General features: G+C 41.3%; 1 protein-coding gene across 2 annotated transcripts in view; it reads left to right on the top strand.

Moving 5' to 3' along the window:
- Window positions 1-12,477, top strand: part of HGFAC (HGF activator) — a 44,686-nt gene that overhangs the window by 12,318 nt on the left and 19,891 nt on the right. For both annotated transcript variants that reach the window (XM_051618431.1, XM_051618430.1), the window contains 3 exons: window positions 3,470-3,583; window positions 4,617-4,748; window positions 6,081-6,191. In XM_051618431.1, the coding sequence (XP_051474391.1) occupies window positions 3,470-3,583; window positions 4,617-4,748; window positions 6,081-6,191 (357 nt within the window). The remainder of the gene's footprint in view (window positions 1-3,469; window positions 3,584-4,616; window positions 4,749-6,080; window positions 6,192-12,477) is intronic.

Here is a 12,477-nt window from a genome sequence, read left to right as displayed (position 1 = left end):
AGTGCCCTCCCAGTGCTTAAGATGTTGGAAACAGTAACTGACGGCTGCTTTGATCCTCCACTGAAACACTGACTGTCATGGTGGTGGCTGGCTGACTCAAGGAGGCTTTTCCAGTAGCTGAAGAAGGAGGTCTTTAAGCCCAGCATTGAATTTCTGGAGGTGTCTTGTGCCACCTTGGTCCCACTTTTAGCCCATCACCCTGGTCCTGCCAGCCCCACATGCTGGGAGCCTTCTCTGCACTCAGCTGGCTGTCCACAAGCCTTTTTGGGCTTTCTGGCTCATTTTTGTCTGTTACCCACTGCAGCATTGGGTAGGGTGGTTTGCAACAAGAAAGCCACTCTGACTGTCTGCCCCTCCCTGAGAGATATCACCATCTATTTTCCCTAGTACCAGTGTGGGCTTGCCCCAGCTGTTCTTTTTTCTCCAGAAAAGAGTTATATGTGGGAGAGAGGAAAGGAAACAGAAAAAAGGATGGGGTAGGTGGAGGAGATCACTGCTGGCTGTTACAAAGAAATGACTTTTTCTGAAAACATTTAGATTTTTTGTAAATTTAAAACCAAATGTTTAGCTGTTCATTTATTTATAAATGTAAGTATCTTTTTTTTTCATTTTTTTCTTTTTTTTTGTTGTTGTTGTTGTTTGGTTTTTTTGTTTGTTTGTTTTTGAGCTGCTAGCATTATGTTTGGGCTTGGAAAAGTTTAAACAGATCACCAGCCATAGCTTAAAGAGAAAAGGTTTCTGGTGAAGTTGAAAATAAGGAGTGTCATGATGGCATAATGGCTGAAGAGAATGTCAAGCAAATGGGAGGAAAGTTCACCTGCTGGGGAAGAAGCCTGGGAAGAGAGAAGCAGTCAAACTAAGTAACGCTGATTTTTAAAATACATTAAAATACACATGGAAAATACATTATTTTGTTGTGAAAAAAATCCACTAAAATATTAAATCTTAAAAAAACCCCTCAACCATTTTATAGGCACTTGAAAAAAGAGAAAAAAAATGATGTCTGGGGGGGGAAAGTATTCTTTGGCCACTAGAGACTGGTAAGGAGTGTGTGAACTGGGATGAAGAAGGAGCTGCTTGAAAGCAAAGGCTGAAACACAAACTCTCTCCAGGCCAAGAATACCATGTGCACGCAGGCAGTCAAGTTGAAACCACTGGAGCTGATAAGAAGTTAGTGTTAAGCGAGTGCTGGAGGAGTTGATCCAGAAAAGTACATCTGCCAACTTCTACAGAGAGTCTAACCAAACAGTGTTTAGCTTCAGGATGAAGTGAAGCTCAGGTATGAAAGCCCTGCTGGAGGGAGCACTGCAGAGTACAGAGCCAGAGCTTATCTTAAAACCCAGCGAGCTCATTCAGCTCTCCCCAAAAGCAGTGGGAGCTTTATCATTGCCTTCAGGTTTCCAGAGGATCCTCCACTCCTGCCCAGGAAATCTCCATGGAGAACTTGTGTGGTATCTGCCTGATGTGACCCCTTCACACACAGGGGTCAAGTGGGCTGTGATTACAGATAAATATGTATAGAAGTGCAATGCCTCTCTGTGCAGGTCTTCCAGATCCTGGGCCATCTGTACTGCTCTGAAAGTCTGGGAATCTTGGACAAATGACCAAAACCTCAGGGAGACCCAGTCTTGGGAGTAAAGTGCCAGACTGTGTGTTTTTTTTAAGAGATGTTTGGACTGATATGGAAAGAAGAAGTAGAGCAGTGTGGGCTGCACTGGCAGGAGTAGCTCTGGGAAGGAGCAGCACCGGTTCTGGGAAAGGTGGCAGAAACAGAGATTTTTTGTGGGAAGATACAGTCAGAAAGGGGAGACAAGGCTACTGCTCATCAGCCTCAGAGAGGTGAAGCTGAAGTCAAGGTGATTGCTGGCAAGCAGGGAGTGTTTTACCCATGAGGGTGGTGAGATAGTGCTGGGTGGCTTTAGACATTGGCTGAGATAGCAGGGACTTGGCACTTCCCAGTTAATGAGTAATTAATGGATTCCCTGCAGGGAACTGATGTGTGCATGTGCTCATAAGTTGTTCCTGAACTTCATGAGAGGTGGGATGGATGTAGAGTACCCCAGGGAAGTCAGGCTGGATTGGTGAGCAGAATGCAGTGAGAGGCCCTGACTGGGGAAGAAATGGAGGACTGCAAGTGCTCTTTGCAGATTTAATGAGGGTACAAAAAAATTACTTGAGCTCTGATGTACCAGAAGATGTCCTGGAGATCAAGGCATGGTTTGGATTGTATGGGAATAGGAAATACATGATTTTCCTTTGAGGAAACATTACATCATTGAAAGTTTCATAACTATCAAATGGCAGGAAAGGAGGAATGTCACTGCCTTTACTTGCTTTCCCTTGATGTTATCCTGGAGTGAAACTACCAGTGAATCCACCCAAGCCTGCTATCTGATATCAATTACACCGCTCTGTTCTGAAGTAAATATTTTGATCTGTGCAGCATTTACACTGCTGTAGCAAAGCTCCAGATGTGCCTTTTTCATGCTTTACTTCAGCCTTGTATGTGTGTACTTGTTTCATCATTATGTTGCATCCCATGTTTAGGACCACACAGTCTAGCTGAAGGTGCACCTGAATGGAGTAGTTCTACAGTTGCCCTCACAGAGTTTGACTGGCATGAGAAAGAGAATTTGAATGTGGTCAGGTTGTTGGGCCAGCTCTGCAGTGGGTGTTAAAAGTGATTTTTGTTGACTTCAGGGGAGATAAACCTCTTGACACTGCCTGGAATCAGGAACAACGGCTGGCCAGCTAGACTTCTATACCTTTTGCATTGCCTGGTGCCAAGTAAAGCTTCCATTGTAGGGATGAGAAGTTGTCCTGGCACACATGCTTTTCTCCCACCCTATTTTCCCATAATTCCTTAAAATCAGAGATACATTAGACTAGTCCAATTTAACTTTGCTTGTCCTGATTTACCTGGAGGTGCCTTTGTTTTGCTTCCATATTTTTTTTCCCTTTGTTCCAACTGTCCTTTCGGTTTAGACAAAAATCCAAAAATCCATAGCAAATGTTTCTGCCGCGGGTTGCCCTTTGTGTACTTGAAAGAGAGCTGCTGTAGAAAGACCCCGTCCAGCCAGAGCTGTAGCCTTCCCTTCCCTCCCCTGTGTAAAGTCACAGCTCCATCTCGTGGGCATTTATTCCATCTTCTGCCCCACCACTCTAGCAGCTGCAACAGCTACATGGGTGCCAGGACCTACCACATTTGGACAAGTTGCTCTGGGGAAGAAGGTTCGGCTCTGTGATTTACTAGGTGGTTTTTAAAAGCTGGATAAATGTAGGTGCTACACAGCTGGAAACAAAGCCAATGTAAAATGCTTGGATAAACATTGTTTTTAGATTAATAGGTGTTATTGAAACCACTGTGCATTGAACCAAAATGGTTCATGGAACCAAGATGAAGTGTAACACAACAAAACACAGCTTATCTGGCACCTATTAACAGCAGTTTCTGATGTGGTCTGTCTAGATCACTGTGCAAACAACCCTTGCCAAAATGGAGGGACCTGTTCTCTGGCCCATGGACATAGGAAATACCACTGTACCTGTCCCGAGGAATTCACTGGCGAGGACTGTCAGATAGGTAAGCAACTTCTTCCATGAGTGCTGCAACATGAAACATCAGCAGTAAGTAGAGCTCCTTAATGTTTGCTTAATGAAAAGGTAGTGCTGTTGTGATGGGGGAGACCACTGCAGCATGAATGTTTGTGTAGGCAGATTTCCAAATGGTTATGACAGACAATCCTTTACTGACAGGACAGCTGAAAATAGCTTGATTATAGTTATAAATCCAAGCATGCTCTGAGCCAGTGAAGTATTAAGCTATGGGAAACAAAAATAACCTTTTCACCTCCCTTTGCTGTTGTTAAGATTTAAATGTCACTTACATGGTTGGAAGTGACTAATAATACCATCCAGTAGGTAGGGCGGGGAAACATGAGAAAACAACAGACTTTCAGGTGATGCTTTATCCCTTATGTATATGCACAAATTGGCCCATCATGGTTTTTCCTGTGATGCCAGCTATTCACCTGGGCAGCTACTCCACCTTCAGGAAGTAATTTCTAAAACACTAGAGGCCAGAAGGCTTTGCCTGAGTTATTTTTCCAGTTTTGTGGTGGTCTCACTCCCTATTTACTGCAAACCAGGCAAGGAATTTGGCTTAAACACTGAAGGTCTTAAGTTCTTGCTTTTCCCTGCAGTTCTAGACTTCTCTCCCAATGTAAGCAAGGAAGCTCTTTTCAGTCCTGGGGCTCCACTCTCTCTAGCACAGCCCATCATCTGTGCATGATGCACTAAAGACACAAGTACACACCACTGATTTTGTTTTTTGTGTTTGCTGATTGACTGTTTGGAAGGGCTTAAGTAGTGATGATTCTGTCATGCTCTCAGGCTTTTGGAGAAAGCCATCTCTGCCTTGAGATCCTCAAAGCTGCTGCTGTAGTGGCTTAGTGCCTCCATGCTGCAGAGGCTGACTTGCTTGAGAAGCACCAACTGCCAACAAACATTTATCTGCTCAATGGGAAAAAAGAGATGAGCAGGCAGTGATGGAGACTGTGGTCCCATTCCTCACAAGAAACAACCTTAGAAAGCTTCTCTTGTTTTTTGTCTTTCAGAGAAATGTTTTGACAACAGTCTCTACCAGTTCTTTGATGTGGACGTGAGCTGGTCAAGAGTCCAACAAGGAGCTGTGGAGGAGTGCAAGTGTGTGAACAGCCAGATCGAGTGCAAGCATGTTGAGCACAGACGTAAGATGCTGTTTGTATTACAGCTATGGGCCTGCACTGAGTGGGGATCAAGGGCAGGATCAAAGCCTGGGAGCTGTTACACACAGTGATGCTGCTCTCACAGCTCATGTACTCTCTCCTTGTCTTTCCATGTATGAGCAGCACTGCTGACCCACACTTCTAGGTGTCCACCCTTTTTTGTGGAAGAAATTATATGCATTAAGCTGAATTTTAGGGGCACAGATCAGTGCTTTCTGCACCAGAGATTCAAGCCTGAACTGCAGCATGTAAGAATATGCAAGAGATTCTATAGTAGAAGTGGTAAAAGTGCAGACCTTATGGGCTCTCTTCCAAAGCTGTAACATGCTAGAGAGGCACACCCTCCTCTACTCTTCCCCTGCACATCTACAGTCACCCTGTATGGCTCTTCCACATCTGAGATTTCTTCCCAAGCCTACCCTACTCTTGAGTTGCTAGTATGTAAACTGTACCCACCTCCAGGATGCCATTTGCCCTGCATTGACCCTGGAGTGTCCAGGATTTTTTGCCTAACTTACCCATTCCTAGCCAGGGTGCTTATGCTTTTGAAGCCTTCTCCTTGTTTTGAGGGTCCCAGGTGCCTGACACGGCTGGCCAAGCAAGCACAGCACCTCCCTCTTGGAAGGCGAGATGATGAGAAGCAACCCATGTGCCTCACATATATATGTGCTCTGGTAGGGCCATTCTGTTATTCAGCCTGGCTGACTTTTACCCTGCTCTGAGTCCCAAATGACTTACAGTACTAAGAGCCCTATGGAACAAGTAGGTGTTTTTATTCCCATGTTACAAAACTGGAAACTAAAGCATGGAGTCAGTGGCTTTCTAGGACACTGGGAGTCCATAGAAGAATAGGGAAATTCAATAGGACTTAATACTTCCCAGTCACAGATCCTAAATGTTTAACTGAGCTCTCTGCTAGATATACTATCTTAAATTTTAATGTAGCTCAGTGGCAAACTTGGAACTGGCAGAACCCTCTGTACAGAAAGAAATGCTAATGCCACCAATGTCACCACTAGTAATAGTAATCACCACCCCTCTTTTACCTATTGTACATTGGTAATATTTCTTCAAAGGCTGGGCTGACATTATTGAATAAAAGTAAAAAAAACAATGAGACAGACCTCAGGAAGAAAAAATCCACACAATTTCCTGGTCTTCAGTTTACGTCAAGTGCAGGTCTGAGATGAGTAAAAAAGGAAAAACTTCCCCAAAATGTATATATATGGAGAAGGTGTACTACAGGAACTTAAAATGGGCTGATTCTCTTGAACAGTTAGTACCTTTGGTTTGATCTTTGGTTTCTACTTGTAGGTTGCATTCATGATCCTTGCATGAATGGTGGAGAATGTAAAATGGTTGCCCTCACTGGGGAAATAGTGTGTGATTGCAAAGAAAATTATGCAGGAAAGTATTGCAATATTGGTAAGTATAAGAACCTACTGGCGGGCAGAGAATTTGGAGGTTTCATCTGGGCATGAAGCTGATGTTTTTTTGCCTCTATGTTGTATTCTGCCTTCACAGACATTTCTTGTAGTAACTGAAGAGTAACAGAGAACAAGTGCTTAATGTGTTCCTCCAGAGTAAAACATAGCACACTCTTCACCACCAAGACTCTGATTCTAAAAATATTTGTTCATGCTCTTAACTCTATGGAAAATTAAGCACAGAAATTTAATCCAGTTACTCATGCCCATAAAAACAGTGCATGCTTCAGTTTTGCAGGATCAGTTGCAGAGTTCTGCCCCTGTGCAAACACTTCCCACAGATCCATGTATCTTTTGCTGTCTGCTCACAGAGTAAGAGTTTGTGCTCTGACAAAATCTATCAGCTGACTGTATTTGGCAGCACGAGATTGTTGTAGGAAGCAAACAAAGATAAAATGCATACTTTTGTTTGGGTTACCTTGTACTTTAATAGCACATTTAGCCCAGAGTAGCTTACCTAAAAATCCTTGCTCGCATTGGTGGGTCAGGGCAGAGAAATCTGCTCTTTGGTGCCTATGTGTTAGTTCTGTGTTGCTTCCTATTAGATACTACGGAATTTGGTATAATTTTCCTCCAGAAGATTTAATATTTCTCACTGCAGGGATTTCAATCTATTTGTAAAGCTTACCTGCATGCTAAATCCTCAGGTTACATCAGTGGCTACTTTGCAAATATTGCAGGTTTTAGGCATAGATTATAACAGACTTTCAGTCTGTGGCCCCATCAACATACTGGTTATGTCTTTTTGAATGCATAAATCCCAGGGCTCATAAAAAATGAAGACAAGACTCCTGGTAGCTACAGTGGGCACCTAGTTGGTCTGAATGGGGGGTGGGGTAAAAATAAATGTGGTAGTGAAGACTCTTTCTTGTTATTCTGGTGGTTAAAAAATGGTGTGGCCATTTATGTAGGCTGGAAAATAATCCATTTGGGAGAACAGCAGTGCAGCTAGAACAACAAATAGCAGGAGTGGATGGCAAAGTGAATGCCATGTGAGCTGGTCCTGAACCTTCACTCATTAGGTATCCAATTAATTGTGTGCAAAATATTCTTGTGACTCTTTTAAGTCCTTCCCAAGGAGTGATACTGTAGTTCTGGTGTTTTGCCCTTTAGCTGCCCTGGTGAGATCAGTCCAAGGTTTTGGGAACACTGCTGTGATGACTGGGGTGAGAGGCTGCGTGTTCAGGGCCCAGACACAACCTGGCATCCCTGGCAGGACTGTGGGCTGCTCACCCTCAAATAAAACTGCTTTTCAGATTCCCATTTTGAGATCAGCATCCCCTGCCCAAAGCAGCAATGCTGTGCATAAACATCCAGCCTGCACGGCCTGGATTATAAATATCAGGATGACGGTGTTATAGCTGTGGTACCAGTTTCTGTCTAGCTTAGAACAAGAAATCAGCAGGTGCTCTTTGATTACTTGAAAATAATAAAAGCAAACATTTGGTTTACTAAACAAATGGCTTTAGATGCCTCCAGTCCATCTGGGTTTGGCTGTCTAACACCCCCACACAAAATGGGAACTGAAGGATTGTGTTCATGTGTCAGGGCCTTGCAAACACGTTTAAAAATGAAAACACCTCTTTGCTAGGATTTATTAATTTAAATTAGAGCAAATAAATTAGTGCTGGGGTCTATAGATCTGGTAGTATTGTCACACAAGGGCAATGGCATTCTGGGGAAAGTTTCAGCAGCTTGTGTTCTCAGAGCACATAGATTTGATTTTAAAATATATGTTGGACAGATTTTTTTCTTCTGCACTTCAGTTTGATGTTAGGCGCAGAGGTGCCTTTTTTTCCCCATCGTTTTCCTTTTTACTATCTTGTACAATTTCCCTTCTCTAACAGGACCGAATTGTGAGGTTACCCTTTAGTCAGAATAGCTTATGGTTCTGATTCAGAGAAACTTACAGTGTCTCCAAAATGCACTTTATTCTTAGTTATTCATTTATAGAGGCAACCTTAAACACAAGCTCTGATGCTTTTTTTTTTTTTTTCCTTTTTAAGAAAACAATCAGTTTAATAAACAGTAGGTATCCCAAAATGTCACAGGGCTGTGATGCATTTCTAGTGAGAAACCAGCCAATTTATCTTGAAGTCACACTCAAATATTAATAATCCAAGTGCCATCCTGGGTCAGATCACGAGTCTAAGGACTACTGGGAGCTGAGCAGTGGCAAAGTAGAGGATGGCTGAGGAGTAATGTCAGTAGCAGAAAGTTACTGAGAAATACTCCTAGTCAAGGATTTTCTCAGCAGACTGCTGGACCATCATATTTAATAGACCTTTGCCTGTTTTCTGTGAATTTATCTAAACTCTCTAGAATTCTTATGTTTTTGCCTTTCACAACGTGCTGTGTCAAGTATAGACGTGATCGAGAAACAGTATTTTCTACTGTCAGCTTAAAACTTACTGCCTGATAATTTAATTCCTTCCCTCCCCTTGAACAGTGAGTAACAGAGAATAATCATAACTTTTGTGATTTTACAGATACCTATTTACCTGTCCATCAGCTATTTCTTTTTTTGGACTGTGGGGTCCCTGTCAGTAGTCAAAATTAATCTTTTCACTGTTCTTAAAATTCTCTTGCAAACTTTCGTTATATGTACGTGTGTATATATATATATATATATATATATTGCCAAATCATTATCATAATGGCTGTGCAGTTACTGATGAATTATGAGCTGATTTTAAAAAGTATGGGAGGTGATAAACGTAAAAAAGGAGATATCTATAACAAAGAAGATCAATACACAAAAGACATTTTCTAATATAGATTTCTATTCTTTGTGTTAATGTATTATTTTCAGCCCTTAAAAAAGAAACCTTCAGTACTATAGAAAGAGCTGCCATTTTAAAAAATGTCCTAACACAGTTTATACACATCAGATTTCAGTGAGGTTTAATTTCAAAGGAAATGAGATGCATCACCAACAAATCCCACCCCAAACAGATGCTGTTTAAAATTATGCAAGGATCATTTTTTAATTAAGTGTAATTCATAATAATTGCACTTATTTTCAGAAATAAGGATTTTGTGTTAAGAGAGTAGCTGCATTCAGTCTGGAGACAGAGATCTTGATGTGAGAGCTTTGCATCCAGGCTTTAGGTGAAAATTTAGAACTAATTATCCAAGCATGAGTTGCAGTAGTTGTCTTATTGTACAAAGTTACAAAAAGGGCCCAGACGCAGCCACTGTGTCAGAGATAAACATGAGGAAGAAGAGAAAAGTAGGATGTGCCAAGCTTTTTCCTGAAGTATTTGGTCTGTATGGGTGGCTTTGTTGTGTTACTGTTGTTAGAGGAACAGCTGGTATCACATGGGGATAACTGAGGTGGAGTTTGATATTCTGTATTTCAATGGTTTGTCAGCCTTCAACTGGATATTTAGGCTGTAGAATTACCTTAGGCATTGGTGGTAGGCATAGGTCTACCTCAGATTAAGGTAATTAGAATTACCATAATCATTGAGTGGTGCAAGGTTCCTGGTGGGATATACTGGAGTATATTTCAGGCCTGTTTGTTGAATGAGGACTCAGCAACAGTTCAGGGTCTGTTCTGGTGGAACTATTTCTAAAAATAAGGTAGTCATGGAACAAAGTAAATCAGTGGGATGGATAAATTGTGGCAGATTTTAGTGCTTTTCATGCTCGACTACTGAAGAGGTAGAAAGCAAGCATGTGGAAAGCAAGCCTGTTTGGATTTGTGTCACTGTGGTTGTGAGTTACAGAGGATGGTAACTTTAAGAGTACCAGGAGGACCGCAAAGAGAGTTACATGTTTTGAATTTTCTTTAGGTTAGAGTTCAGGTAGGAATTATGATTTTGCCGGTATTTTGGTCATGATGAAGTATGAAGTTGTTGAAGGTATTGTTGAAAACTCTTTATGTTTTCTAGTGTTTGTTGGTTTTTGGTTTTGGTTTTGTGGGTTTTTTTTCCTTTTTTTTTTTTTTTCCTTCTTTTTTTTTTTTTTTTCTTTTTCCCTGTAGTCAGGCTATAGGTAGTAGAATTAGAGGGCTACCATAGCTTTAAAGAAAGTATGAGGTGGAATGCTTATTGTGTAAGGTTTATGGTTATGTAAGGGGATGTGCTGTGTGTCAGAAGTAGGTTGAAGAATTTTAGAAAAGGAAGATGATAGAGTAGCTGAATATATAATTACATAGGAAAAAAACCCTCTTGGCCACATCTTTGGGGGTTAACTCGGGGGAATTTGAGATAATAAAAGAAGAAAAAAGACAGCAAACCCACTTTTTTACTGGTTGTTTTAATGAAATGGGGTGTTTGCAGTTTTCTACTAAAGATGTTACTTCAGTAAAAGAAATTCTGCTTTAGAGGCTGGAGGGAAAGTTTTACATACTTTTCCTCTGAAGAAGACAGTGAGAAGAAGATAATGAGTCCTAGCTTTTTTTGTTTATATTGACCAATGTTATTGCATAATCTACTAGAATGCTTTTGGATTATTGTTTAAATTTTTTGTTTTGTTTTGTTTTGGTTTTTTTGTAGGATCCCAGGGGGGTAAAAAGAAATGGGGTAAAGTATAAAGACAAGGTCAGTTGGCTGACAATGATAAGTGAGTATTCAACCAGTCAGTCCCTCACTGAGCTTGGATAAGTAGGTCTGCTAAGATTTGTAAGTGGGACTGAGATGCTGCTCATTATTTGCATGTATGGAGCACTGGAATTAGTAATAAAACTAGGATGGAAAAGAATAAGGTTAGTACTCCTTCATGGTTGTGGGAGAATGGATGGAATAGCAGATAAAAAAGTGTAATTATGTTTTAATATGGCACGGAGAGGTGATTACATGGTTTGCAGGGGTAAAGTTTTCTGGGTCCCCTGAGAAGTTGCATGAGGGCAGGGCAAGTGTTAATAAGGCAAGGTTAAGGAAGAGAAGCCTGGGGCACTGTTGCAGAAACAGTGAGGGCAGGTTGGAGTTTTATCAGATTTCTATTTATGTCAAGATAATTCAAATAATGCTGGAGTTTCTTGGAGAAAAACTAGGTCTAGTAGACTATCACCTGCCGTGGTATATGGAAAGAGGAACTGGAAGATGAAGAGGTGAGTGAGCATGGCATTATCAACTGAGAACCCACCTCTGCTTCATTGCACTAAGTGCCAACACAGGGGATGGTGGACAGGAGAATTGTGATAACTATGGCTCCACAAAAATTATAAGGTGCCATTTATGAAGGTGATAGATGTCAGCAATAATAGAGATGCTACTCTTATCTCCCAGGTTTCTTTATATAGTTAGGAGTTATAATAAAGATTTTGGTAGATATAGAAAAAAAAAACAAAACGCAAATGAAAAAGGAAGCATCACATGCATGGAGGTTGTGGATTAGTCCTTTACACTTAGCATCTTGGCAAATCTGGGCTAGAGTGGAGAGAGCTAATCAGCTACACTGTCAGCAGTACAGCACATAGCAAGGTTAAACTCTATAAGGATTGAGTGATAAGGCAAATACCGAGAGACAGGCAAAAATTTATCCTGTCAGAGACAGGAGTAAGTTGGAGATCAACAGAGGACTTTTTTTTTTTTTAATGTTTTTTTTTCAGGTGTTGTGGGGCACTAAGTTTTCTGAGGTGCCTTTTGTGTTCTTGCAGTTGTGCATTTTTAGGTTACAAGTCTGTTGTAATCCTAGTATAAGTTAATACAATTAATATTAGCAGCTGTTAATATGAAGCAGCTGCTTAATCCTTACTTTTATTACAGGGTGCCTGACTTGGCAGCAGTGTTAGTTATTGGGTGCTGATTAATTCAAGGCCATAAAGTAATTTTTAATCCTATGTATTATTTTTTTGAGACATGACACTGGTGTCAGTTAATTATAGTTTTCAGGGGGCACATGTCTTGAAATGTGAAGGGACTGACATCTTTTAATCCATGCAATCTGTTTTGCTGTGTAATTGCCAGTTAGAAAGGTGGTTGAAGGGAAGATGCATTAGACGTGGTAGAGCAGCTCACAGGCTTTCAGCTCACCCCTTGGATCACTCTCTCTCCCATTGCCTGCTTTCTCCCACCCACCCTTGTGGGGTGCTTCAGGTGCTCCAGAGACACACACCCCCCCCCCCTCTCATTACTGACTCTTCAGAGCAGCTGCTCATACACTGACCTTCATTAATTGCTATACAGTCTGTTTCCTTTACTATCCAGAGATATATCTTGGGTCATACTCTTAACACATCAGGACTTCCAGGTGTATTCAAGAGAGTGAAAGCTTTC

This window comes from Apus apus, chromosome 4 (assembly GCF_020740795.1).
Source record: "Apus apus isolate bApuApu2 chromosome 4, bApuApu2.pri.cur, whole genome shotgun sequence".
NCBI lineage: Eukaryota > Metazoa > Chordata > Aves > Apodiformes > Apodidae > Apus > Apus apus.
The sequence above is the reverse complement of the archived record's forward strand: the minus strand, read 5'-3'. Positions and strand labels throughout refer to the sequence as shown.